General features: G+C 54.9%; 1 protein-coding gene across 1 annotated transcript; it reads right to left on the bottom strand.

Annotated features, from left to right (window-relative positions):
* Positions 1-151: 151 nt before the first annotated feature.
* Positions 152-26,394, bottom strand: KCNIP3 (potassium voltage-gated channel interacting protein 3). The gene is made up of 8 exons (XM_044417468.1): positions 26,292-26,394; positions 12,819-12,943; positions 11,063-11,132; positions 9,527-9,597; positions 5,519-5,626; positions 4,681-4,785; positions 3,941-4,003; positions 152-3,175 (listed from the first exon to the last, which is right to left on the bottom strand). Exons 1-8 carry the CDS (start codon positions 26,392-26,394, stop codon positions 3,128-3,130), a joined length of 693 nt encoding a protein of 230 aa, XP_044273403.1. The 3' UTR covers positions 152-3,127.
* Between the last annotated feature and the right edge of the window lie 1,510 nt (positions 26,395-27,904).

Genomic DNA, 27,904 nt, shown 5'->3' with positions numbered 1-27,904 from the left:
AGGAAAGCGCCCCTCCGTGGAGTCCATGAAAGGGGCATGTTCACCTGGGAAACAGCCACCTAGCTGCAGCTCCCTTGGCCTACTGGAACAAAAACTAATGCTGGTCCTTCCTGGCGGTAGAGAAGCACGACAGGCAGGCACTTCTGGGTCTTTTGGTTTATTTTATTAAAATATACAGTGATGGAATATCACGTAGCTGCAGAGAAGAAGGAGCAGCAACTGTCTTCCCAGGTTGTGCTGTGAGCAGAAGCTGAGGAGCAGCTGGAGCAGAAGGGGCTTGGGGCGGGAGGTGTGGCCGTTCCTCGTTCGGCACATGCGCTGACTCGGGGAGCGTCAGGTGCAGACTCGCGTCATCTTGAGAAGGATGTGGGGAGTCCGTGGGAGGGGGCTTCTGACCACGCTTTGTAGCCTGGGTAGCAACTGGAGCAGGGAGAAGAGGTGGGGACAGAAGGCCGTCTGCTGTCCGGGTCTCGAGAGAGCAGGAAGCAGGATGTGGGGAAACGGTGTCATCAACAAATCAGGGGGCACGCATGCCCCCGTTCAAGGGCCACGTTCCATCACGGTTGGGGAAAATGGGGCCGGAAGGTGGCTTTCATCGGCGCTCCAGTGACCCCCCCCCCGAATTTCTCCTGGGATTTGTGGGGGTGCTTTGAATGATCTTGTTCCTGCAGTGGCTACGAAAACATTTGTGAGTTGCCAATCAGCATCTTCAGCGGACACACTTTGTACAAGCCACTGCAAGGCAGGATTTGGCCAATGTTCTCCCAGTTTCGTTCCTTCCCTTCCTAAGTCACTAGGTGTCACTGTGTCACTGTCACTGTGTCACTAGGTAACACAAAGGAGGTTAAAGGCACCATCCCGTGCAGAGAAGAGGCTGGCTGGAACGTGCTTGGCGTTGTAGGCCTGTTCGCCGTCTACACTTGCCCAAGAGCGCATGCCCTGCTGTGAACCTTCGTGGACCTGGTTCTCCCCCCCCCCCACTTAATTGAATTCATGGGGGTAGATGCTGGTGTGCAGCAGTAACTTGTAAAAGAAAAAGGGGAGAGAGAAGGAAACCTGCCGTGATTTGCACAGATCCCTGTTTTGCGACGCGTTGTGGCTCTCTCCCGATCAAGCAGGCCAGCAGGCCGGTTGTGGGCCAGGAGCTGATGGATGGGAGGGCGCTGAAGCCCCCCATCCCCCCCCCATTCTGTGAAGCCCACGGGGTGGCAGGAGCATCTGTGACGGGCGGCCTGGACTCTCGGGGGGACGGCTCTCCTCCCTGTGCTTTTCGCAGCACTTCCTGGAGGACGGGCAGGGCACGTGGTCAGTCCACGCAGGACGCTGGTCAGACCACCGGCCACCTCCCTCCGTGGGACAGGCATCTTAACGCACCCTGGAGCCCTCTGCAAATGCCCAGAGGCCCTTGAGCAGAGAAGTTGATGTGGGAAGCGGGGCCGCTTGGGGGCAGGGGCTCTGAAGTCCCTTGCATGGGACACTGGGGCCAGATTCGCCCGATGACGCTGGCATCCTGAGGCGTCTTTTTGGGGGCTGTTTCTAGGATGCAGTTCTGGTTGCTGAAGGAGGCGAGGGAGTTCCCTCCCTGCTAGTCACCTGGAGACTGCAGAGGGGCCTTTTTTCAAGCAGTCCTTTGGCATGTAAGCTGGCCCGTCAGGTGCTCTTTTCATGCTCTTCCTGTTGGTGTTTTCCGATGGCATTTTAATGGTTTTTTGGTGATCGCTTGAACCAAGTCTTTATTCTAAATTTGGTTCCTGTTATTGTTAGCCAGCATGAACCCATTGGCATGGGTAGAAAAGGAGGTTATAAAAAAGAAAGTGGCCCTTGCTTTCCTTCCAGCAGGGTGTTTGCGGAGGAGGGCCGTGCTCCTCCCCAACGTTTTCCGCTGAAGGCTCTAAATTCCACCCCTGAAACCAGTTGCATCTTGTGTCGTGTTGGGTTTTGCCTTTTTGCGCAAATTGTGCATACTTTCATGCGTATTTCCCTAAAAGCGCACATCAAGTGTGTTCATCTTAGCAATGCACACATTTTTCTCCCATTTGTTTACAGAGTGTTAGTGTGCATTTGTCAAAGGCATTTTGTTTCATGCACATTCCTTTAAATGCATGAGTGCTACCAAGGCCATTTGGGGAGTGTCCATGAATCACATTAAAAGCTTCAAAATGTGCAGACTTTGGCTGCAGGTTGCATCCAAGCCTGGAAAGTGAAAACTGGGTAAAATCCCGATACAAAATAAGTGGAGAGGAATTTGTTGAGCATTCTTGCTGCAAAGAAGCTGCCAGTGTAAACAGCTAGTACAGTGCAGAGCAGCAGAGCTACCAAGGGTCGCCGGCACTTCCGCAGCCCTGCAGAGTTGCGCCAGGGGTACCCTCTCTCAGCACCCTCTGCCTCCCGGGGCAGGGCGTTTGGGAGCGGGATCAGCACGGGTTGCCTTGCGAAAGACACACTTCTCACTTTAGCTGAAAGGGGACTGTGGGAAAATGTGCAGTGCGGACCTTGTCCGATGCTCGGGGTTCATTCTGGGGTGGACCAGGAGCAGGAATGCCCAGTGGGCACAGGGCGGAGGCAGCATTGCCTGACAGGTAACTGACACCAGGTGAGTGCCATTAGAGATGGCAGATGGACGAAGATGGAGCCACAGGGGACAACCTCCTCCCAAGTTCTCCTGGGCAGTTTCCACAGAAATGGATGAGTTTGCACTGGCTTCCGTAGAGATTTTTTTGGATGTTCCTCTGCGGTTCATGAAGCCCGGGGTGCGTGAGGGTTGGGCTTAACAAAGGAGTTGGGGGAGAGGCGTTGATTCATGCTCGAAAAGGAGGGCCCTGCCTCGCCGGCCTGCTGGAGCCATTTGTCCCTGCGCGGAGGTGCCACTTCTCCTTGGAACGGCCTTTCCCTTGGGTTTTCTCCCACCGGTGTGGCCTGCCTCCTGTTCCGAGACGCCTGGAGTGGGAATGCGGCGCCTCATGCGAGCAAGAGGGATCTCTCCCCTTTTGGTCTGTGCCCCGTCCTCTGAATATAAAAAGAGTTTTTGGTTGCTTGTGTGTGTGCTTCATGAGGAAGACGGGTGGTTCCGTCTGAGTGCAAGCCAAGGAGGCAGGTGGATCAGGAGAGACGCAGGATCCTTCACACCCTAAATGACATTCTCAAACAGCTGCATGGAGCTCATGATGTTCTCATCCTGAAGCAGAGAGAGAGAGAGAGAGAGAGCGCGCACACAAGCTGAAGATGGAGGCGACAATGCAAAACGAGAACTCCATGCACCACCTCTGTGCCTGTAGTGTGAACAGAGCAATTCCCAAACACTCAGCATCAAGAAATCAGTAAAGTCAGTAATGGCTCAAAAGCGCTCGTCTGCACTTAGGAGGGAGCCCGCTGTTTCTGCCCGACTGATTGCTGTGATCCCCATTCCTTCAGAGCAGGCTCTAGGGCTGTCAGCCTCTTTCATTGCAGACATGGCAGAATTAGTTCCCCTTAGAGGAGGCTGCCTGTTGCATCTCTTGCTTTCCAACAGAAGGCACACCCAGAGCAGAGACTCATTCAGGGACACAACAAGGGGAGACTCTTACACTCAAACTACGAAAACGAGTCCCTCATTTTGATTCAGAAAGTGTGCCAGTTATCAGGCATATAGTGCAGGACCATGGAGGAAGCAGCCAGGTCACATCATCCCAGCAAGGAAACACCATCACAGAGGATGTGCAGTTTTGCAGGAACGAAAGCCCCCTCCGAACTGCCTGGAAGCCAGTATTTTTTCCTTCCCATTACCAGTGAGAAGGTGGCCCCTTCATCGGTGGACAAGCTGGAACCAAACCTGCTCAGAACGACCAAAGATGTTTGGAGGGTTTGGCAGTTTGGGTCGCAGGAAAGCTGCTGCGGGGAGGGAGCAGTTTACCAGGCTGGGCTCTCCTGCTGCAGGACTCTGCCTCACCCGGCCTCAGCTCACCGTTTGACAGGTTTCTAGGAACTCTTCGATTGTGACCACGCCATCTTGATTTCTGTCCATTTTCTGAAACGCAAAAGGCACACTCTGAGCGGCAGGCGCCTGGTCCAGCCCCTCCAGAGGCGCCTCCCACCCTTCCTGTTCTTTACCAGCCTGCATAGATGCAGGCAAGTCTCTGCTGGACATCCCGCCCGCTGTGGGCCCGAGTCAGCCCAGCGGTGGGGCTTGGCCCTCCAGCCACCGTAAAGCCCAGCCGCAAGCCTCGCCCTCCCGGTGGCCCCCCGAGCGAAACGAGGAGCGGCTGTGAGCGCTGCCTTGCTCCCGAGTGACCCCAGTCGCACCTGCCGGGTCCCCAGGGGGCCATGCCCGCCCCTCTGGCCACGCCGCTTCCTCCTGCCTGCCCTCTCGCTGGCCCTCTTTCGGCAGGTGTTTTCCCCCACTCTAAAAGGCCGAAGCACCTCTCCCAAGGTGTACGGGCAGCAGGAGCTTTACTCCAAAATGGGCAGGCATGTTGGAGCCATCCCCGTGGCCTCGGCCACCCAGCATGCGGCGTCCAGGAGATCTTCCACGCTTGGAGGTGGGCTTTCTGCTGAAGGGCCCCGAAGCCTTTTCCATAGACGTTTGCGTGCCCTGGAATAGCAGCTGCTGCCATGTCAGCTGCTGCACATTTGCTGCTTCCTGACCCTGTGCATGCTGGGTAATGGGCTGCCCCTTGGGAAGGACCGCCCCCCCCCCCCGCCTACCTGGAAGAACCTCTCCACGTGCTCGTAGGGAGCGTCTTCCCGCAAGACTGGGTAGGTGTAACGGCCCATCATGTCGTAGATGGACTTCATGATGGCCAACATCTCCTGGGGCAGAGGGAAAGCATTGCTTTCAGTGCAAGCGGCCAGTGGGTCGGGTTCCCCCCAGCCCCCGCCCCCGCTTCCATCCTCCTGACGAAAGCAGGTCTAACAGCCCATTCTCTGCGAAGGGATGTGTGGTGATGGACAAGAGCTGCTTCAGGGCAAGCCGGGGTGGCATAGTGGTTAGAGCGTGGGACTGGGACTCGGGCGATCCAGGTTCGAGTCCCTGCTCGGCCATGGAGCCCACTGGGTGACTTTGGGCCAGTCACAGACTCTCAGCCCAGCCTGCCTCGCAGGGTTGTTGTTGTGGGGACAAGATGGAGGAGGAGAATGATGTAAGCTGCCTTGAGCCCTTGGTAGGAAAAAGGCAGGGTATAAATCAAGGGCGGGGGAGCCAAGGGAGGTCTCCATATTTCCGAGTCCTGCCTTGGGCCACGTTCCCTCTTCCAACGTGACTGCGGTTGGAAGACATGCCTGCTGCTTCCTGCAGCAGCTTCAGGAAACATCTGGAAGTTTCACCTGGAAACATCACACTTGAGGGGGGAACTAAAGAAACTCACAATTCCCTCTAATGTTTTAATAGGGCACGCACGCACATGCATGAAAAGATTTGGCCAAACGGGACGGTTTTTAGCAGCAGGGAACAAGACAAGCGACTGTCCCAAGTAAAACCGGGCGGGGCATTTCACGACGGAGAGCCTTGCCGCCAGGCGCAGGCGGGAGGGTCCCTGGGTGTTACCTCCTTGGTAATGCAGCCATCCTTGTTGATGTCGTAGAGGTTGAATGCCCAGCTCAGCTTCTCTCGCACGGTTCCACGCAGCAGGATGGAGAGGCCAATCACAAAATCCTGTGCGACAGGACGGGCGGACTGCCGTTCGTTTGTTAAAAGCCTTTCCATCCCATCCCCCACAGAACGTCTCCGGACGGCTTGCAACAGTTGGAGGGGGAACGGGGAGCCCGTGAGCCCGCCTCCCTTTGCCCCAAAGTGGACGTGACCTTCTCGAACAAGGGCAACCCTGGCTTAGGCTGGGCTTGGCTGCCCACATGTAACTCCATCCAAGCCAGTGATCCTTAGGCATGGCCACCTGCCCAGCGGTTTCGGGCATGCTTGCACTCAGGCCGTCAGTCCGGAGCCAACCCGAAGTGTCTGATTTCTGAAGGTTCAAGAGGTGGGCAGGGGGAGTGCTCAGGAAGAGGACTGTTGCTCCCAGAGCCACGTGGCCCCGTCCCCTCACAATTTGGTCTCGGAGGGAGTCACTGACATGCACAGCCCTCCCTCAGACTAACGCGGCTCACCCCGGGGTGAGGGCTTCCACCAGTCTGACCTGTCTTCTGGGCATGATGTTCCTACAGCTGCCCAGTCCAAAAAACAAGATAAAATAGTACGGGGTGTTACATGTCACCCTTCCATGCATGACTCTTTAACTCAGATGCTCGGTGACTTCGAACATTTAAAAGGGTTTGAATACAGGCACACATTACAAAAACTTTGCCTCTCGCCTTCCCTCCGTCACCAAGCCTTCGTGTTATTTCTAGGAAGGTTCAAACTTTCATCAAAAGCACTTATGGCTCAATTAATTATGTCCCTTCTTATCTATCTATTTATAAAATTTGTATGTCGTCCATTACTTGCGTCTCTGGACGGCTTACAACATAGAACAAAATAAAATAGATAAATTCACAAATCCACTCTGGCTGCAAATTAATAAAATACAATAAAATACAATTTCCTTTAAAACATATTAAAATATTGATTAAACAAAAAGGCCTTGACCTGGTGCCTAGAAACATATAATGACGGTGCCAGGTGGACCTCTCTGGGGAGCGCATTCCATAGACGGGGCACCACCGCAGAGAAGGCCCTCCTCCGGGTACTCTGTCTCCTAATGTCTTTCACAGAGGGTTCCTGGAGGGGGGCTTCTGCTGCCGATCTCAGGGGGCAGGAGGGCAAATAGGGAAAAAGGCATTCCTTTAGGTATCCTGGTCCCAAGCCATTTAGGGCTTTATAGGTAATAACCAGCACCTTGAATTGAGCCCGGACTTCAATGGGAAGCTAATGGAGCTGATAGAGGAAGGGGGTTATATGAGAATAATGCCCAGTCCCCGACAGCATCCTGGCAGCTCTGTTTTGCACCATCTGAAGTACCTGGACTGTCTTCAAGGGCAGCCCCATGTAAAGTGCAGTACAGTAACCAATGCGTGTGTCACTGTTGCTAGGCAATCCTCCTCCAGGTAGGGACACAGCTGATAGATTAGCCGAAGCTGGAGGAAAGCGCTCCTCGCCACCACCGTCACTTGGGCTTCCAAGGACAGCTCCGGATCGAGGAGCACTCCCAAGCTGTGGACCCTGTCCTTTAGAGGGAGTGCAACCCCATCCAGGGCAGGGCCCAAGTCACCTACCCAGGAGCTCGAATCACCCACCAACAGGACCTCCGTCTTGTCTGGATTGAGCTTCAGTTTATTGGCCCTCATCCAGCCCATCACCTCAGCCAGGTGCCGGTTCAGCACAGCCACTGCCTCACCTGAATCCGTTGAAAAAGAGAGGGTAGAGCTGGGTGTCATCTGCGTACTGATGATTCCGCAGCCCACACCTCGTGGTGACCTCTCCCAGCGGCTCCATGTAGATGTTGAATAGCAAGGGGGACAAGATGGACCCCTGAGGAACCCCATGGCATCGCTGCCATGGCGCAGAGCCATCGTCCCCAGCACCACCTCCTGGAATCGGCCGTTGAGATAGGAGCAAAACCACCGCCAAGCAGTGCCTCCTACTCCCAGTCCCGCCAGTCTATCCAGAAGGATACCATGGTCGATGGTATCGAAAGCCGCTGAGAGGTCCAGGAGGACCGACAGGGACGTACTCCCCCTGTCGCTCTCCCTGCACAGGTCATCATACAGGGCGACCAAGGCAGATTCAGTGTCGTACCCGGGTCTGAAGTCAGACTGAAGTGGGTCCAGATAATCAGCTTCATCCAAGAGTACCTGGAGTTGTCCCGCCACCTCCCGTTCCAACACCTTGCCCAAAAACAGGATGTTGGCCACTGGTCTATAATTGGCGGCCATCTCTGAGTCCAGGGACACCTTCTTTAGGATGGGCCTGATTACCGCCTCCTTTAAAGGGGCAGGCACCCGACCCTCCCTCAGAGAGGCGTTAATGACCTCCAGGATCCAGGCACCAATCCCGTGTTTGGCTTTGGTCAGCAGCCACGACGGGCAAGGGTCAAGTAAGCAGGTGGTAGGACGTACTTGTCCAAGTACCTTGTCCACATCATCGGGCCACATTAACTGAAATTCATCCAATAATACCTGACCAGATGGGCTCATTGGTGTCTCCCCTAAAGGAACTGAATCAATTGTGGCGTCCAGCTCGTGACGAATCTGAGCGATTTTCTCCTTGAAGTGCTGGGCAAAGTCATTACAGTGGGCCATCGAGGGTGATACAGGATCTTTTTTAGGGCCAGGAGGTATCAGCCCATGTACCACTCGAAAAAGTTTCACTGGACGGCACTGTGAGGAGGCAATGGAAGTGGAGAAGAATTTCTTCTTCGCCGCCCTCACTGCCACAGCATAGGCTCGATCATGAGCTCGTAAGCAAGCGTGTTCGGTCAGACTCATCCCGTGATTTCCTCCACCTACGCTCTAGTCGTCTCCCAACCCACTTCATCGCCCGTAATTCAGGTGTGTACCATGGGGATGAACAGGTCCTGCTTGGCAGGAGAGGACGCTTAGGGGCAATCGTGTCAATTGCTCCAGCCATTTCCCCATTCCACAGTTCAACTGGAGCATCAACAGGAGCGCCAGCTTTATCAATCGGAAAATCCCCCAGAGCCCTCAGGAATCCATCCGGATCCATCTGGCTCCGGGGGTGGACCAACACAATAGAGTCTGCACCCTTTACAGAGGGAAAGGCCAGCTCCGAGCTAAAACCTCATGAGGAAGTGATCTGACCATGACAAGGGAGTCAGGCACAAATTCCTTACCCTCAGATCACCCTTTTCCTGCCCCGTCGAGAAAACCAGGTCCAGAGTGTGTCCACGTTCATGGGTCGAGCCCATGACATGTTGAGACAGCCCCATGGCCGCCATGGAGGCCAGGAAGTCCTGAGCCGCCCCGGTTAGAACCGTCTTGGCATGGAGATTGAAGTCCCCCAGGACCCACATCCTGGGGGTCTTCAATACCAGGTCCGAGACCATCTCCGTCAGCTCAGGAGGGGAGTCTGATGGGCAGAAGGGTGCACGGTACACCAGCAGAATCCCCAGTCTGTCTTGGTCGCCCAACACCAGGTTTTAGCACACTAGACCTTGTCTCGAGGGAACAGGAAGCCCCGTGAGGGAAATTGTGGCTCGGTGGATTAAAGCAACCCCCTCCCCTCCCCTCCGGACATGACTGGTGCTGGACCAGATACCCAGGCAGGCGCAGCTGAGAGAGGGCCCTTCTTAACCTCCTCCCACTGCTGCGGAACTGAAGTCACGGCTGCTGACAAACGAGAAAGCCGCATTAGGGTTGTTAAAATTGCAACGCGCATATGCAGAGCGACGACATGGCTCCCAGGCAGCATCTGAGCAGCCCCGGGAGATTCCTGGTCCCCGGTCCATGACTGCACACACAGGTGGCATCCAGCACCCACTTCCTCTCCACTCGCATCCGGCCTGGAAAGGACCACGCGGGAATGCTCTCGGAAGTGCGGAAAGCAGCCTTGGAGAGCCAAGTGTCCAGAACCATAATCGAGGGAGTGGGAAGGGCGTTTTACCTCAAAGCGGATGGCTCCGTTCCGTTCCACATCGAAGGCGTTGAACAGGAAATGGGCATACATAGTGGCATCTGCAAGACAACGGCAGAAGCAGGTGGGCTACCAGCGCTTGCTCCACGGGCCTGGCTTGCTCCCGGGTGGGGGCCAATTCTCAGCAAAGTCTCACGAAAGGCGCCCCATTTTTATCGCCACAACAGTGAGGATGAAAGGAAGGAGGTTCGGCTAAGCAAGAAGCTGAACCCCAGATCTCTCCAGCTCTGTTCCAACTCAAAGGCAAAATCTCAAGCAAACTTAGCCTCGCAAAGGGCCTACAACTCCCAGCATGCCCCAGCCTATCCACTGTCCCCACTATATATATTGTTTTAGAAAATGCAGCTAGGTCGCATCTGCATCACCATCCATCATGAGTATTATTGTTAATTTCACCCCATTTCCAAGGCTCTTTGGGCAATGAACAGCAATGCAACAATACAGTAAAACTGGGTAACAATAAACGCACAAGTACAGTGCAATGCAGCATGAAATTCACCATTTAAAACTTTAAACAACGAAAAGCACGACCTGTTAAACAGTTGATGTGCCCCATTACTTGTCATTAAATGCCTGGGAACAGAGGGCGGGCTGAACACATCACCAATATGGTGATAATGTTGGGGAGATCATTGCAGAACTGGGGGGTCGCCACTGAGAACTCCCTCCTTGTTGCCTCCTTTGGGCCTCCCCGGAAGTGGCAGCTGAAGGAAGGTGACGGGTGCAGAGTCCAGGCAGATGGAGGCCAGCAGAGGAAGGATAAGAGAGCCAGATTACTGGTCTCTCCAGTGACTGCTTTGGCATTTAAAAACCATGCTACAGAACATCCATATCTGCACAAAAAGTGCATGTAGACATACGTTGAAAATCACATTGTTCTTGTGATGCTGCAAGATGAGTTTCTACCTCAGTGTTATGGCGAGTATATACGCCTCTCTCTGCATGTGGCTGCAGTCTACTATGGATTATTCAGACTCTCTAAATTGCATATGCACGTTTGTGAAAATCTGCGGCCTCATTTGTCCTCTGCTCTGGAGGTGCTGTCCCCCTTTCCCGGGGATGCAGAAGTGACTGTTCCACCAAGAGCACGCCATCAAATGCCGCCAGCTCAGCCCACTGGAGGGCCGGGCTTCACTGCCGGCCAGCCTGCTTTCAGGCCGCTTCCTGGCCGTGCCTTCCTCTGCTCAGGGGCTGCGCCTTGCTTAGGGAAGCCATGCGCCTCATGTCTTGCTCTCATCCCTCGCGACGGAGCTCTCCTTCCCGGAGCTCTCCTGGGAGACAGGCTGCTGTGGAAGCCACCCAGACGCAGGGCACATCGCGGCTCCCTACTGCGGGAGGCCAGCCCGCCTCTTTGCCATGCCGCCAGCCAAAGGGAGGGGCATGCGCTCGCACAGGAGGCCGCATGCACCATGGGGAGGCGGAAGCGGCGGCAGGCTCGGAGTGGCAGTGGTGCGCCTCACCCTCTGCTTCAGCGCCAGAGCTGCAGGGCCGTCAGCCAAGACTCACCTCCCTGGGAGAAGAACTGAGCATAAATCAGCTTGAAGGTGTCCTCGTCCACCAGGCCGCTGGGGCATTCCTAGCAAGGCAAGGCACAAGGAGGTCACATCCCGAGGGCCGCCCGTGGGGTGCTCCACCTGTCCGGGGCAGAACGGCAAGGCCTGGCTTGGCCTGACGTCCGCTGCCTCTCCCCACCCATTCTGCCCTTGCCTCGCACCTTTGCGGAAAAGCTAGCGTGGGCCCTGCCCGCTGCGCGGAATCGGGTGGCTGTGGGCTGCACGCGGTCCCCGCCGCGCCGGGCCCCACGTCGCTGCCAAGTTCCAGCGGCAGTGATCTGCAGGTTCGGCCCTTGATTTAGGGCGAAGCTGCACTGGCGCAGGACTTCTTCCCGGTGCGCAGTCCGACAGTGAGAGCACACAGATGTTCCTCAAGTACCTTGGCTTACAGTGACGGCACGGCTGTGAATCGCTGCCACGTTGCTGCTGAGTTCATGTGCTGGCCACTGTGGCAGGAGGTGCGGGGTGGGAAAGTGGCCCTCGGTTGCCTGCCCCACGGGAGGGCCCCTAAGCCGGGGCGCAGCGCAACTGCTGGCAAGCGATGTCCGCTTGGGCTGCATTAGCAGAAGCACAGCTGCACGCCGTTTTTCTGTGTCGTGCAGGCCGTGTGCGCAGTCCTGGGTGCCCCCCTTTGAGTAAGACAGGGACAAGGGGCACCTGGAGGAGTGGTGCCTGGGCTCTTGCACCCCTGCCCCAAGCAGCCATGGGCAAGCCACTCCCTGCGTATGCACGGGCTTGCAGGGTCTGTCCTTCCGGTTATGGAGGGCTGGCTGTGAACTCAGCACTAGAACGGCTCCACTCGTAAAGCGGTTCTTCCGCACTAGTGTGGCTGCAGCCGAATCCGCGCTTAATGCATTCCCAAGCAGACTGCCAAGCATTCTCCATTCAGCAAGACCGAAGGACTGGAGCATGAAAGAGCTGGGCTAACAGCAAAGAGGGCTGATTCATCGATCGATCCTGGGCTGGTCCCAGACAGCAGCGAGCTGCGATTCTAACACAAAATGCAGTACAATGAACCCGGGAAAGAAGGCGCTTAGGAGCATTTCTCTCGGTGGCAATAAAGAGCCAAGCATTGCAGGAAAATAAAGACGATATGTGGAGCACATGGGTGGATCCTTGGGAGGCTGTTCTCGCTCAGGAGAAGCCACCTGACTTCTTGGGAGACTTACACAGCAACCCAGCTCCCTCCCCCAGTTCCGTGGGGAGAGAAGGGAAAAGTTAAGCCACAATAGGTCTGCGACACAGGCAAGTTTCGAGTCCAGAGGTGGGGCTGTTTGGAAATGGGGGAGGCATTAAAGACAACAGGGAGCTGTGCCCAGGGCTAGTCCTACTTGGAGCAGAGCATTGAGATGAATGGGAGAAAGCATTGCATGTGGGGCTGCCCTCAAGGCTGACCTGGGCGGGGCAGCTGGTGCCAATCCCTGTGGAGGGAGTGGCTCGGTGCCATCACGCTGCCCGTGCTCGGGGCCGCCCTGCTGGCTCTGTTTGCTGCCAAGCCCGGCTTTAGGATTTGGCACGTCTGCAGAAGCCCTGAGCCGCTCTGGACCAGAGACCCACCCCCTCAGCGCTTAGTGCGACTGGAAAGGTATCTTTCCAGCAGGCGCCCTCAGCAAGCCAGTCTTGTCCTCGGCGCGCTGGTGCTTTGCCCATCCTGTGCCAGGAATGGCCCTTCAGTGTCACGGCGGACGCAGGCAGAATGGCTCACTCACGTTCTTGAACCCTCTGTAGAGGGACTGCAGCTCCTTCTTGGTGAATTTGGTCAAAAGCTGGAGCTGGTCCAGCCCTTCTGGCTGATGCCGGATGGCCGAAAGCTCCAGCTCGCTGTCGCCGCTGTCTGCAAGACACAGAGAGGGGGACTCGGTGACTGCTGCCCGGGGCTGCTTCTGGGGTCTTGCCAGAGTGCCTGCCCTGCGGGGACAATGCGTGGCCACGTCCGGAAGCCTCGTCGGCTGCTTGGCAGGGGTGCTGGCAGGTCGTGCCCGTGGACCCCGCGAACAAGCAAGCTGCGGTGGGAAGGGGTGCCGTAGCCTCTGCATAATCCAGGGGAGATTGGAGGGAGGCTGGGCTGGGCACGGGGGCTCTCCCCTTCCCTCCCGTCAGTCCTCCCGCTCGCTCCCAGTGTCCTTGGCGGCCAAAGCCATCCCCACTCATTTTCATATGAGGAATAAACGACGGAGAACTCTGGCACTTCCAGGAACGGCCTCATCTCTCTTCCACGAGGTGCAAAGTTACCCTCCATCCACTTCCCAGCCACAGCATTTGCAAGCATTTGCAAGCATTTTTATTATGGTACCTTAGAATGGGCAGGAAGCTGCAGGAACTGCGCCAGTGAGGGCTCTAAAAAGGATCCATGAAAACGGGAGGGGAGCTCCTATCCCACAGTCCACAAATCAGGGGTTCTTCAGAGACCTTTGTGGTTCGCCAACGCGGTTCTTTTTGCACACCTGGGCTCAGGCGAGAGGATTGCCAACACCTCAGAAACAAGCCGTGGTTCCGCCACAGCCCGCACATGGCGCTTGGGCTGCATGGACCCGGACCCAGCCTGCTCTGGGAGGCGCCAGGCGCAAGCGCACTGCTCTGCCCCAGCTAGTGAAGTTCCCAGAAAGCCCGCAGGCGAAGCACATGCGCCCCCATTAAAGCCCGTGGTCGTTTGGGAGGGAAAGGGAAAGCTTCCAGAGGCGAGTCCCCCACACAGGCACACGCTGCAGCGCTAACTCCATTGACATGGGCGTGAGCGCATCTCGAGAGCCTTCGGGCTTTTGCCGCTCGGGCCAAGCACCTGCTTAGTCCTTTCAAACAAGCCACGTCGAGCCTGCTCTGCCAGGCTTGGACCTCTCGACAGGGCCCTGAAAACGCTGCCCCGAGGAGCCCACAGCAAGCCGGCAGGCCCCAGGGAGGTTTGTTCAAGAGAAATGACCCACCCACCCGAAGCTGGGCCAGCCCAGCAAGCTCCACGGGTTTGAACCCGCGCCTCCTTGCTTCTTGGCTGGGATGCTGTAACCCGCCCCTTCTCCCCAGCGGTTGAGCTACACCTGCCCATCGCCACCCCACTCTGCCTCCTCCGCTCTTCCTCCTTTGATATGTTGAGGGGTTTTGACCCCAGCGTCTCTTTTCACTGCAGGACACCTGAAGTAAAAACCGACAGAAGACCCTTGAGCATGTGCAGGCTGCCAGCGTCAGGGACTGAGGGCGACAAATCCCCAGATCAGGTTCTGTTTCCTGACTTGGTTTGACTCTGGCATTTCTCTTGCTGGAAAGTAAGTGCTGCCATTTCATATTCTCCCACTGATCTGCCATAAAAAGGGGCATTTCTCTGCTTGGTTTTGTATCTGCTGGTTAGGCAAAGTAACTGTTTTAACCTTGACACAAGGGAGGCTCGCCGTCACTCAGCTGCAGAGCTTTATGCCCCTGTAAAAAGCTGGCAGCCTTAGCAGCCCTGCCCTCCAAGTCGCGTTCGGATTCCCTAGTCCCTAGTAAGACAAGCTTGGCTAAGCATGTTGTCCCAACTCAGATTAAATACCCAAGCTGCATAATTTCCACATCCTTTCAATGCCTGATAAACTTCTTAAAGCCACCTGAAATGTTTGAAATGGCTTTGTCAGAAAGGACCTTGCATGATGCAAAGGTCCGAGTGGCAGCTCACGCTGCACGTAATCGCGCCCCCCCCCCCCGTCACGGGTGCTTGGCCCCTTCGTCGGGTAAATGAGGCGGAACCAGTGCAAGTGAGCGCTCACTCCGCCACAGCGGCTGGGAGACGGCCCTCGCGTGATGCTCCGTGCGGCGGCAGTCTCGAAGCAAGCACATGGATGCGGGCGCCCCTGGAAACGGAGCCCTGGCGTCTGCATGCACTGGACAGAAGGCTGTAGAAGCATCCTTACAGACAGCGACAGAGTGAAGACAGGCGAGGACAGAAGTGCTCAAGCTCCAGCTGCCACCGTTGACCTGGGCACTCCCAACCCACCACTCCTGGGATTCAAGGAGCAGGGCACCCAGCAACTTTTGGGAAAACAACAACAAACGATCACTAGTATTTCACAGTCTTTGTTAGGCCCTGCAGCAGCCACCCCATGCTTGTTCTCGCCCAGAGGTTCATCACAACTCCCATCATCCCCACCCCAGCCAGCATAGCCAATGAGGACAAAGTGTGTACTATTTTACTGTCTACATAATACTGCTTTGTATGGCTTCAGACAGCTGTCAAAGCTCAGGTTTCCTTTTAAAATGTGGTTTTGACACACACACACACACACGGTTTGTCGGATGCTTGAGTTTGGACAGGTGTCAAAACTCTGTGCTCCCATGCAAGGAGTGGCTTGCATTTTTCCACTTTCACAAGCTCCTAGATTCTTTGGGAAAGGCGCAGGATGCAACGAAGAGTCAGCTCCAGCCAAAAGGGCTCCAAAGCACAGCAGGGAGTGGAGACGCTTTAGGGACCAAGCCCCCTGGGATACTAGCTGGGGAGGAGGCAATGGCCGCGCCCAGGGAGCCCCACACTCTGCTATGGGTTCTACAAACAACCCACCCCACCCCACCCCTGATCACTGGCAGGCTGAGTCTGTGTGATGTGCATACAGCGGATTGGATCCAGGCTCTGCTTTCCATTGGCTGTGGAAGGGCTCCTTTCATGGGTGGGGTCCCCACCCAATTTTGTGGGGGGAGCCCTCTCCCAACCAGGCAGCACAGCTCCTCCCACTGGGAAGATCCTCTTCCCAGGACTCAGCTGAAGCTGTCCAGTCTCTTGCTTGAATGCCTCCGTCAGTGAAGATCTTGCCACCTGCCAAGGCAGGTGGATCCTATCTCTGCCTGTTCCGACTCTTAGGAAGTTTTTCCTGGTGCTCCATCGAAAACTGCCCTCCTTTCATTGAATCCATCATTTCATATCCCGCAGTCGTGGGTGACAGAGAACAGGTTTCAGCCTTCTTCTTGGGACAACCTTGAAAATTGCTATCATATCTTCCCTCTGTCTTCTCAAGTCCTCTCAACCTTTTCTTGCAGGATGTTGTTTCTACCCTTTGATCTTTCCCCGAATGCTGTCCTCCTTCCAGTGTGGGGTCCAGTCTGACCATCACAGGGTGGGCTGGAGCAAGCACATTTGTTCTACTGGCAACTTAAAAAACACACCTGCCTGTTTTGCAGCCACATTGCCCTGGTGACTCATACTCAGCTTGTGATCGACCGCAGCACCACAATCCTTTCCAGACATAAATTGATTTCTTTTTCCTAAATGAAGAAATTTGCATTTGTCTCCGTCGAACTTTACTGTTATTTTCTGCCCAGTTTTTTAACCGATCAAGAGCATTTCAATGTTGCTTCTGTTTTCCAAGCTACTGGCTCATCCCATTCTGTGACACCTGCAAATTTGATAAGCATTCTCTGCACCTCTTTCTCCAGTCATGCACAGCAAATCATGACAGAGCTGTAATGGAAAATTTTCCAGTGACAAAGTACAGGACCGGCTGTTGTGAAAACTCAGCTCCTTATTTTGATAGAGAACACTTCTGGAAATCTAATTTGAAGGTGGAGGTGAACGCCATTAATCAGCACTTCAGCTTCAGAGGAGCGCGCCAGATCAGCCTGTCCAAATGGGCTTTCTTCCAGGATGCCACCCACCCATCTGTTCATATCTTCTTCCTAACAATAGAGGGTCCCCTTGCACGGGCGTGCCGCATTAGTGCATCCTCCAAGCAAGGCAGGGACACCGGATCACCAGAAGAGAATCCCTGCTGGATCCCGACTCGTTTTGCTCTCGACACCCCCTGGCATTCCTCCTGCCCCCTGCAGGCATGCTGTGAAAGGCATCGTCACCCTGTTGAGTGGGTTGCTCTCAAAACATCCACTGAAACAGCGGGGCCAGCCTCCCCCAGTCCAGTGGCCTTGGACCGCAGCTCCCAGAATGCCCACCTGGCAGGTCCACTGGTCCTGGAGAGGCTGGGAGTTGAGCCTGGCAAATCCACATGCAAATCCACATGCAGAGTGTGACTCCAGCGCCTGGAATGGACCCGTGTGGCTTCCTCACCTCTCTGTCTTGGCACTCTCTCAGGCAGGCCTTCTGCAGAGCTGGGGAAGCGCAGGGGCACGAAGCTGGGCTGCACCCAAGGGGGACAGCGGGGGGCTGGGTGCGCACCAGAGGAGGGGGCTGGCCCCCACCCTCGGCCGTGGAAATGGATTGTGCCAAGGTGGTGCCCAGGGGCGGCACGGCCATGGGGGGCACGCGGTGTCTGCACCGCAGCCCTCTTGGTTTCTGCAGCCCTCTGAGGGCAATGAAGTGTGCCGCCTGCATCCGAGTAAACCTTCTGCAGTAATTATTTGTACCAGACAAGCTTCAGCGGAGACTCCAAGGTCCAAGGAAAGCCTTCCGGGGACGATTACGCCTCGCTTAGCCAGTGCCTCTGCTTCACCCGCAGTGGCAGCCCAGCCGCGAGAGAAGGCAGGCGTGACGGGCTTCCCCAGCTGTCAACAGCCTGGCTCGCTCGGCGCTGCTCGCAGGCATCTTTATTGCCAGGGCAGGAGAGGCCGGCGTGGTGGAGCAGGGCCGTGAGCCTGAGGGCACTGGAGTGCTAGCAGGAATGGTGCCCTCAGCAATAATCTGCGTGGAGTGAGTGCCCCAAGCATCTCTCCTCCAGGACCTCTGGAGAAGTTAGCTGTTCTTGGGGAAAGTATCTTGATCTGCCCACAGAAGAGGTCTAACCTACTGCTTTATTCAGGCACCTTTTTCATTTTTATTTCCTTTACATTTCCTTTTTCCTCTGGGATTTGCATTTCCCTGCCATTCCATTTATCGTCTTAGCCCACCAGAAGGTTCACTGCGGTAGGGCCCTCAGCAGAGCAGAAGGGCAGCTTCTCTCAAGGCATTTGTTCTGGCTCGTCATGATGTGAAATTCAAACATCCCAGTGGAAACGGCTCAAAAACATGGGAGAGGCCTTACAGGATGAGGGCACTGCGTGAAGGCCCCACAACCTTCCACGAGTGCAGAGAAGGCCACAGGGTGAAAATGGCAACATGCAGCCATGCAGCAAAAAGGCAGAAAGCACGACAGAAATCCTGGAACCAGCCCACGAAAGCACCACTCAGCTGGACCGAGCCGGGAGAGAAGCATTCATCATCAGCACCATGCTTGGTCCAGCTTCTTTTCACGAATGATGATCATGAAATGATGCTTGCCTATGCACTTTGAGAAGAGCTGCGCTTCCGCCTTTGGGAATTGGCTGGGTGCCACAGGAAAGGAGCCCCCGTGCTTCCAGTACTGATCCGTGCCACTGTGGATCTGGTTCTCTTAGGTGACCAGTTAAGAAACTGGACTACTGGCCAAGCTCCTTAGAGAGCCTGTTCTGTCCTGGAGGATACGCCAGAGCGGCAGGCGAGGTGCATGGGAAGCGCCGTAAAGAACCTGCGTGCCCATTCAAAGTGGTGTTGGCGAGAAGCGAACCTTTATTCTTTCTAGTATCATTGTGCATAATGACTCATCACAGCACACAGGAGACACAGACCGTCTGTGTCCCGAAGACGCTGACCATTGAAAGCCGAACATGGCAGAGCAAGCCGGATGGATGTGGGCCACCACGCATAGCTGGAGTGCGGCTGGAGGCCATGCAGAGGGGGATTTCGGAGAATGGGGGGCGCTGGCTCCCGCCTGGGTCAGGCCAAATGTCTGTAGGCTCTAGTCCCCTGCTTCCTGCAGCATCCATAAGGAACGAGGACAAAAACCAGCCATGAGTACGCCCAGCCCTCTCCCCTGTAAGTTTGCTTGATGCCCTTTTAAAAGCCTCCAAGCTGTGGGTTGTGAAGGTTATGAAGTTGGACCATCAGGAAGGCTGAGCGCCGAAGGACTGAGGCCTTTGAATTGTGGTGCTGGAGGAGACTCCTGTGAGTCCCTCGGACCGCAAGGAGATCAAACCAGTCAGTCCTAGAGGAGATCAGCCCTGACTGCTCTTTAGAAGGCCAGATGCTGAAGATGAAGCTCAGATACTTTGGCCACCTAATGAGAAGGAAGGACTCCCTGGAGAAGAGCCTAATGCCGGGAACAATGGATGGCAAACGAAGGAGGGGACGGCAGAGGATGAGGTGGCTGGATGGAGTCACTGAAGCAATTGGTGTGAGCTTAGCTGGACTCTGGGGGAAGGTGGAGGGCGGGAAGGCCTGGAGGAGTGTTGTCCATGGGGTCGCGATGGGTTGGACATGACTTCACGACTAACAACAACAACAAGCTGTGGGCACTGCTGCATCTTGTGTACAAGAATAACCCTAGGCACGTGGACGGATACATATTTATGTCATTTATTTATTAATTAGATTTATATCCTGCTTTTTTTTTTACAATGAACTCAAAGTGTCTTACGTCATTCTCCCCCTCCTGCCCTCAGTCTTATCCCACAACAACAACCTTGTGAGGAAGGCTGGGCTGAGAGTCTGTGGCCAGCCCAAAGTCATCTAGTTGGTTCCATGGCTGAGCAGGGACTCGAACTAGAAATCTGCATCTCAAGGTAGCTTTATGTACCTGCATGGTCCAATGATACTTTTTTTTACACATGTCCCCCTTACTCTTTTCTACAACGAAAGCCCCCCAGATGTCATAACGTTTCTACACTGGGGACTCTCTCCCTTCTCTGATGCCTTCGGCTGCCTCGTCCTGCGTGTTCAGGGAAGGGGTGTCATTCTTAGTGGTCAGCAAGGCGGCCGTTTGTCTGGGGTGCAAGAGAACAGCCCAGGCTTTCTGCCCATGCTCTCAGGGTGACAGGGCAGCATTTGGTATGGCCGAGCCAAGCACGGAGCTGCTGCACAACCTGGAGTCACTGCTGGGGCGTCGGCAAGCTGCCCTTCCCAGCTGCCCACCCCCAGCTCAGAGGGCACGACTGCACAATGCCCCTGCGCTGTCCAAAGCCGTGTGCTGAGCATTAGCCAACTGGGGCAGGCAGTAACTAGGGACAGACGCATGTGCCGGTTTTGCTTTCTTCCACGTTCCACTTTATCCCATCTCAAGTTCTTTCTGCCCTGTCTATGCTGAAATTTGTGACTTTCTTGTGACTTATTTATATTGCGGTTCTTATCCTATCATGAAAGAAATCCTCACCTTTCTGCATCTGCCAGGTTCAGCATGCAGCTCCGCCTGGCAGGGCATGACCAGACCAGAAGGACGGAATGGAATGGGGAACAGGGCTGAGCAGAGCCAAACCAAGCTGAACCCTACAGTTGATCATACATCTGGAAGGTCATCCGTTCCAACCCCTTGTTCAGGGCAGGACCCCCGTCTCCCATCCAAATACTAACCAGGCCTGACCCCACTTAGCTTCCAAGATTCGGCAGGATCAGTAGCTGCCTGCCATGGAGCCCACCAGGAAGAACAGCCAGGCTTTTGGGCACCTGAAGAGGGTTGATGGACCCAAAGGCATGCTAAGCCAAGAGTTTTAAGAACTGAGCACTCAAAGATCTCGGCCTGGATGGATGAATCACTGTCTCCCACTGTTGATTTTCTGTCTTTCTGCCTTTCTTTTAATCTTATGTTCCTTCTATCCCATTGGATAATTTTTTGAATTTTGGTAGGTTCTTACAACTCCCTCAACCCAAATGTGTGGTGCAGTGGTTGAGAGCATGGGACTGAGGCTCAGGAGATCTGGGTTCAAGTCCCCACTCAGCCATGGAGGTGACTTTGGGCCAGTCACAAACTCTCAGCCCAACCTACCTCACAGGGTTGTTGTAGAGAGGAGAAGATAGGAGAAGGAGGAGAGTGATGTAAACTGCCTTGAGTTTCTTGGAAGGAAAAAAGGTGGGATATCCACATAATTAATATAATTAGCAAATTCTTACTGACCCCTCGGCAGAACAACACAGCAGCCTTCCCAACCTGGCCCCTGCCAGGCATGCTGGACTGCAAGCCTCACCGTGCCTAGCCAGGCCAGCTGAGGATAATGGGAATCTCCGTCCAGCACATCTGCAGGGCATTAGGCTAGGGGAAGCCGCCGTGGGGCAGCCGTCCCCTTGCCTTGCTTGGAGGCTCCCAGGGGCATTGGCTGCCCCTGCTGGGAGCGCGGTGCTGGACGGCTTCTCCCGCTTCAGCGAAGCAACCCAGTTTGCCGGCTGGCCGCCTTCATGGAGTCCCAGCCCCACTGCTGTGCCTCGCCGTGGGCCTTCTCTGACCGGCAGATTTATTGCGATGATTTTTTCCTTTAACAAGAGACCGAGACGCAGCGTCACACGGTCCCCTTCAGCAAGGTCAGAGCAAGGCCGGGCATGATGCAGCAACTCTGAGCTTATTTTAAAAATAGGATGTGCCACAGCAGGAGCAGCACTAAACCCACCCGGAGCGCTGCTGGAAGGGCTGACCTGACCAAGGGGTGGCGTCTTCCGGGGTGTCTCTTTGCACCCGAGCCTGCCTCCCTGCTCTCACACAGGGCAGAAATTTCGGAGAGGTTCTGCTTGCGGGTGCCACGGCTTCTCCTGGGCCTAGCTGGGTGTTCGCTGCAATGCAGGTGGCACCGTCAAACCCAGGGGAGAGTCCGTTGTCTTGGAGGGGTCCTGCAAAGAGATCCCATTTAAGACTTAAAATTTAAGACTGCAGCAAAGAAGTTTGCCTTCCAGGTTACTAATTTCCATAAACTCTGTGGGCACTGACCCCTCTGGCGCTGCAGGCACTGGCTGCACAGGGCCCGGATAGACGAAGATACCCAAGGAGATGTTACTGGGAAATGGAGGAGCGCAAAGGGGAGGCGCAAAGTTCTCCACTCAAAGCTTTGGTGCTCTCCTCAGCTGTGAACGTACCATGTGGCCTGTGACAGGACACCAGGCACCGCCTCCATCCCATCTGTAATGCAGAACAAATTGGCGCACCTTGTGAGGTTGCCATAAACAGTAGTCAGCTGTGATGCAAAGGCGTTCATCAGGACAGCCTAGACGTGCCTGAAAGAGTGTCCAAGCCTCACCCGCCGGCATGCAAGGGTTTCTATTACCTGCCTTCCAAGAGCACACGCTCTGGTTAAGGACGGCAACATAAACAGCGGAGAGTCAAAGCATATGCGCCAACGCCAGCCACCCCCCTGTGCATTTCAGGGCGCGGGGTACGCGCTCCAACGCAATTCCCGCCAACACAAAGTACGGAACACCACCCGTGGCTTCCCGCAGAACCCCAGCAGCATCCGCTTGCTCAGTGGATTTTGCTGGGACTTTTCTCTCGCGAGTTAATGCTAGCGGTCCCTTTTACTCCTGCAACATGATCCGTATTAGTGGAATGATGTCAATGGACTCTAGTTTTCTATGAGTCGATGAATCCTGCCCAATGATGGAAAGTTTGTGCATAGTCACTTGGGTGTTAGTGCCATCGAACTCGGAAATACTTCCTTCCGACTGTGCACTTGTACAGCTTGCTAAGCTGAAACCTTTAGCTTTTAATTCGCAACGCAAATCAACTGGAAAGGGGGTGCTACTTGTTCACTCCCCGAGTTAAGCCGAGACCCCATCAAAAAAGAAGGAAAAGGCTCTCCAACTTCTGCTTGGTGATTTTTGTCTTTCTCTGTCTTCCTCCACACGCCTCTGTCACAAACAGAAGGAAGCTTAGAAGCTTTGGTCATTGCCTTCTCCACTTGCCAGTGCAGGGAAGGTCTGTCCAGTACCCCGACAGACTGGGACTGGGCAGAGCTGCGTTCTCGGGCATTTTCACTCCGCTACGTCACGAATCTGGCAATCATGTTTGCGAAGTCCCTGCTCACTCAAAGCGTTGTGCCGCTTACTTTCTTTCAAGGGTGATGGAGCCTCGAGGCCCTACACACGTGAGTCGGACCCAAAGGTGTGGGCCCAGCCCTCAGGGTGATAAGCTAAGGGGGTAGACTGTGAGCCTTTATTTATGATAATAATTTTAAAAATAGTAATTGTCTTGGTTCTTTCACTAGATTGCCCACCTACCTCTCATACACGTACACATGGCTCAGGTTATAATTATTCCCTACAAGGATAGTAAAAACAATACCTTAACTAGGACCCACCTCAAAAACATCATTATCATCATCATCATCATAATCCAGGGAGAGAACTAAGAATTTTCTGCCCATGGTGGAAGCCTGTGTCTACATCCTACCTAGAAAAACTTCCTTCCTTCCTTCCTTCCTTCCTTCCTTCCTTCCTTCCTTCCTTCCTTCCCATCCAGCCTGAAGGTTTCTATGAGCACAGGAGTGTGCCTACTGCTTTGCATGTTTTGGTTGGTCCTTCTAAATAAATCCCATTTAGGAGTTTTATGCACTCAGCTGGACTGGCAATGATACTGATGGATTTCCTGATGGATTCTCCTTGCAGATGCAACACAAGATTGCCGGTAGTTAAGAAGTTGCCACTTACATTGAGGGACAATTTCTGTTAAGGTTAATACACGCAGGGACAAAACAGGCCAAGTGGCCAGTCTCTCTGGCCTCCCTGTGTTTTTCTCAGTGTGTCTCTCTTAAGATCCCCAAAGCTGCTCCACTTCTGGAACTAAGGAATGAAGAAGCTGACTTCCCACATTAGTGGCAGAAGTGAGAAAAGAGGAGTGGCAAATTTCACTAGTGCCTTTTCTTGCCGTTTACAGGAAATGCGCGTGATCGCTCCAGGACTTCGTTCCTAAAATGCACTTTGCGCAGACGCGGAGGCACTTTTTATTATTTCATTTAACAAATTCCAGACCCAGAACTTTCTAAAATTGCATCCACTTAACTCAGGATTCTTAACAACTCTCTAAACTTCCAGGATAAATTTTCCTCCAGCTTCTGACTCCTTAATTAGGAGATTCTACATCTGAATTTCCCTTCCCCACTTTTTCTTGAGCTGCAGCTTCTAGCAGGACAAATGTGTTCCGCCTAAACATCTCCATTCAGTACCTGGTGCCCCTCTTCTCCATATTAGGATCGCAAAACATGTCGGGGTGCCCCTCTGCACCCTGATCTTCCCAGACACAACACTCACTGGGGCCTCCCTCTGAGTGCCAATCCCGCAAGAGGCTTGGAGGGTGGCAACTGGGGGCCAGGGTCTTTTCTGTGCCCCCCCCCATCTTTGGAGCAACCTCCCTGCTACCTGGCGCCAAATCTGCTACCTTTTCAGTGCCAGGTCAAGAGAGCCTTTAAAGATTTCCCTGGTTATCCATGGCCTGAGGGGAATTATCCTAGTGCCTTTTCTTCTTGTTGGGTCTTTTTATTGTATTTTTAATTATTTTAACAGGGTTGCTTTATGTCATTTGTCTTGTCTTGTTTTGTTTTATACATTGTTGTAAACTGTCCAGAGCTTTGGGTACTATAGAAATGAAATAAATAATACTAATAATGACCCACAACACTTGCGTAGCCATGCAGAAAACCCACCTACAGAATCTCAGGAAGGACATGAGCTTGCAACTCTGTATACATCTCTTTACTTGCAGCTGCAAAACTTGGGCTGCAAATGGGCACTCATTTTGGGCAGAGCTGAAGTAACCTGAAGGAACAATTGCTGTGCATAAAGTGTACCCATGTGCGACTCTCCTCTTTGCAAAACCAGACTGGCAGAACTTTAAATAACACCACAGCAATAATCTATAGATTTGCTTGATGGGGGAGATTTGTCTGACTGCAGGAAAAAAGAAATATGGATGCACATCCCAGGTAGCAAAACCTCTCCCAGATGACTTCCAGGCCTCAGCATCATCTGTCTCCAGAGTGTCCTATGAGCGATTAGACCTGTCAGTCACGGGCACTTTTAACGACACTCAAACCGCAGGACCAAACTTTGCACTCAGGTTAGCAAATCTGAAGCTGGGAACACTCTCAGAAGGGGCCCAGGAGCAGGCAAAAGCCTGGTTGTTCAACGCACGGTTGTTCTTGTTTCGGGCCTGTGGATGTGGGAGGAGATGTCGAATGACACACAGCTGGTGGAGGCCGGGAAAGAAGCCAGACCCTGCTCTCCTGAAACTCAGATTCTGGGCCTTGGTCCACTTGGGAGTGGGGTGCTGGGCATTCAAGGACAGGGCTGGGAGAAGGGGAACCAGGGGCTGCCTTGTAGCTGCACTGGGCCATTGACCTCGGTAATGACTATATCAGCCTTTCCAGGCTGATGCCCCCAAAGGCTTTGGACGTAAGCCCCCTGTTTTCCTGGCGCGGAGCCATGCCACCTGGAGCCGAAAGGCTTGGAGTCAAACACATCTCAACACGCCCAAGTGATGGACGGCTGGGGCACCGCGACTACAGAGCTCTCTCACCGAGGGCCCGCTGGTTGAACCCGGCACCTTCTGCATGCAGAGCATGGGTCCTGCCCAGAGCTGCAGCCCGAGGGCCCCTCCCCAGAAAGCAAAAGCACTCGGCGTTTCCAAAGTGGGGGAGAGGACCATCCAGGGAAGCCCCACAGAGGGGCTGCTGCATCGAAGATGATTTATTTTGCGGATGCTGCGTCTCTCAGACATGAGCCTCCACGTGGCGGCATCCCGTGGGTGCCCCGGTGCCCTCCCCTCCACGCACAGATGGCTCAGCTTCATCTGGGCTGCTGCAGCCGAAATCGCCTCCCTTCAGACAAGGTTCGGTCGTGCCTCCTTCGCACCAGGCCAAGGTGGAGGCCTGTGGTTGATTTGCCTGCGGGGGTTTCATCCAGCAGCCGCCTCGTCTCTCTCGCAGCACTGGGCTAAGCCCCAAGCCTTTTAGGCATCTTTTTCTCTCACCGATATTGCCTTAATTTTGCTTTGTTTAACAACTGCCTTGAGAAAACGGCCTGTGAAACTTGAACGATTCACAGCACCGGGGCTGGGTCTTTAATAGGGTATCCGTTTTGGTTCTTTGGATACCGAGAAGAACACTTGGCCTGCAGCCACTGTGGACTCCAAGGAAAGGGAGGGTAGGGCAGGGCAAGGCAGGGCAGCGATTCTTCCTCTGCCCCACCAGAAAGTCCCACTGGGACCAAGCAGCTTCCCCTGAAGCCCCCCCCCCACCCCAACCCTTTGCCTCAGGATGCTCTCAAAGATCACCAAAGAAAGCGCAGTTAGCTGGGGCAAAGGAAAGGCATGAGATGTGGAGAGCCACCAGAACATTAAAGCCGAGTCAGTGCTGTGGCTCAGCAGCGATGCTCAGGTCCATCCGGCTGGGGCCTGGAGGCAAGTGAGGATGGACCCAACTGAGCTAGCAGGCGTTTGCCCCACCGGCACCATGTGGGGCCGGGACGCGGGGAGGCAGCTGCCAAAGAGCCGGAGAAGGGAGGATGCGCTAGTTACCTTCCATCGACATCGGCTCCAGGATCCCAAACTGCTTGAGGACGGCAATGAAGAGGATGATGACCACTGCCATGGCACAAAGCTCCATCCCCTGGATCGCCATCGCCAGCGATGGGCAGCATGCGACCGAGCCGCCCAAGGGCCAGCTCAGCCCCCGGGAACCAGAGCGGCGAGGAGCCCGGAGCAATCCGCTCGTGGCAGCGATGCGCCCAGTCCTTTCCCCTGCAGGCTCACATCTTCGACTCTTCACACAGGAGAGGCTGGCGGGCAGATGCTTCCTTCGGGTCTGCTCTGCAGGGCTGGTGGAGAGAGGCAGGGAGGCGGGGGAAGGGGGAAGGACGTGGCAGCGGCTGCACCCAGGGGGGCTTGTTGCTGCTTCGGATCATGAAGGAAGAAACAAACCTCAAACTTGGGAAACTTGAAGGGCGAAACTTCCCCGGTGGATGCAGCCAGCAGCTGGAGTGAGTTCCCGGCGCAGCTGTGGCTTCTTCGCGGAGGCTGGGAATGTCATGGCTGAGCCGCTTCCTGGGTCCAGCTCGGCGAGGGAAGTGGAGCCCCGCTCAGTCCGCGCTGGAGGCAGGGGTCAGCTGAAGTTTCGGGGGCATCCCCCACGCCCTGCAATGCACTGCCGGCGGAGAGGAGCGCATTCCCCGGGACCTGGCATCTCTGCGATGCTATTGGCCACCGGAGCCGCTATACAGTATCAGCCCCCACCCTGGCAGGGAGGGAGGGAGGGAGGGAGGAGAGCAGCTTGGGCTCCGTCCTGGCAGGGCGCTCCGGGATGCAGGAGGCAGGGTCGCCATGGAGACGCTGTGGTCCAGGGGCTCCCCAAGGAGCGAGCCGGGAAGCGCTCCCCCGATGAGCGGCTTGGGTGTGTGCTCACGCGAGCCCGTGGCTGCCCTCGGCCCCTGCGCGGCTCCCGCCCGGCGCATAATGTGCGGAAGAGCCAAGCGGGGACGCCCCTCCCGGCACCGGCAGCTCAAGCGCTGGGAGGAGGCTTGCAGTATTCTGTTGCCTGATGTCGCTTTGCAAACTTGTCTTTTAATGTCGCTCAGCAGGGTGGGGGGGAGAAGCCCCCCCCCAAGTTGTGGGCAAAAGTTAAAGCACAAATTTTAAAAAGGCCCATCAGGAAAATAAATGCCACCTTTCCTTTTCCAAAGTTTTGAGCATGCACAGAATTCCTTTCCTCTAATGGCACAACATTTTGCTTGCAGCGTTAAGGGGGGAAAGGAGGATTAATGTTTCTGAGCATGTCCCATGTGCCTTTCCTTCTCCAACTTGGGGTGCATATTTTAAAAGCTATTCCCATGTAAATAACTCCCTGCAAGATGAAAATTTGCACAGCAGGAAGCTGGCTGATCCAGAAACGGTGTGGCGAACCGTTGCTGTTTTTAAAATGTGAGGGACATGAACCAGCCCCGGCGGCAAGCACTTGGGAGTGCGGTCCTGCCCATGCCGCCACCTCACCTGCGTACAGAGAGCAGGTTATTCTTTCACCAGTGAAGTGATGCAATGGATTGTGCCGCTTCATATTGCGGGTGAGCGATCCTGCTTCTAAATACTCCTCCATGCAACACAGACGCACACTCCCTGCAGATAGAAGACAAGCACAT

Source organism: Varanus komodoensis, unplaced genomic scaffold, assembly GCF_004798865.1.
Source record: "Varanus komodoensis strain SLA01 unplaced genomic scaffold, ASM479886v1 scaffold88, whole genome shotgun sequence".
In the NCBI taxonomy this organism is placed as follows: Eukaryota; Metazoa; Chordata; class Lepidosauria; order Squamata; family Varanidae; genus Varanus; species Varanus komodoensis.
Note: the sequence above shows the minus strand (reverse complement) of the source record. Positions and strands in the feature narration are given on the sequence as shown.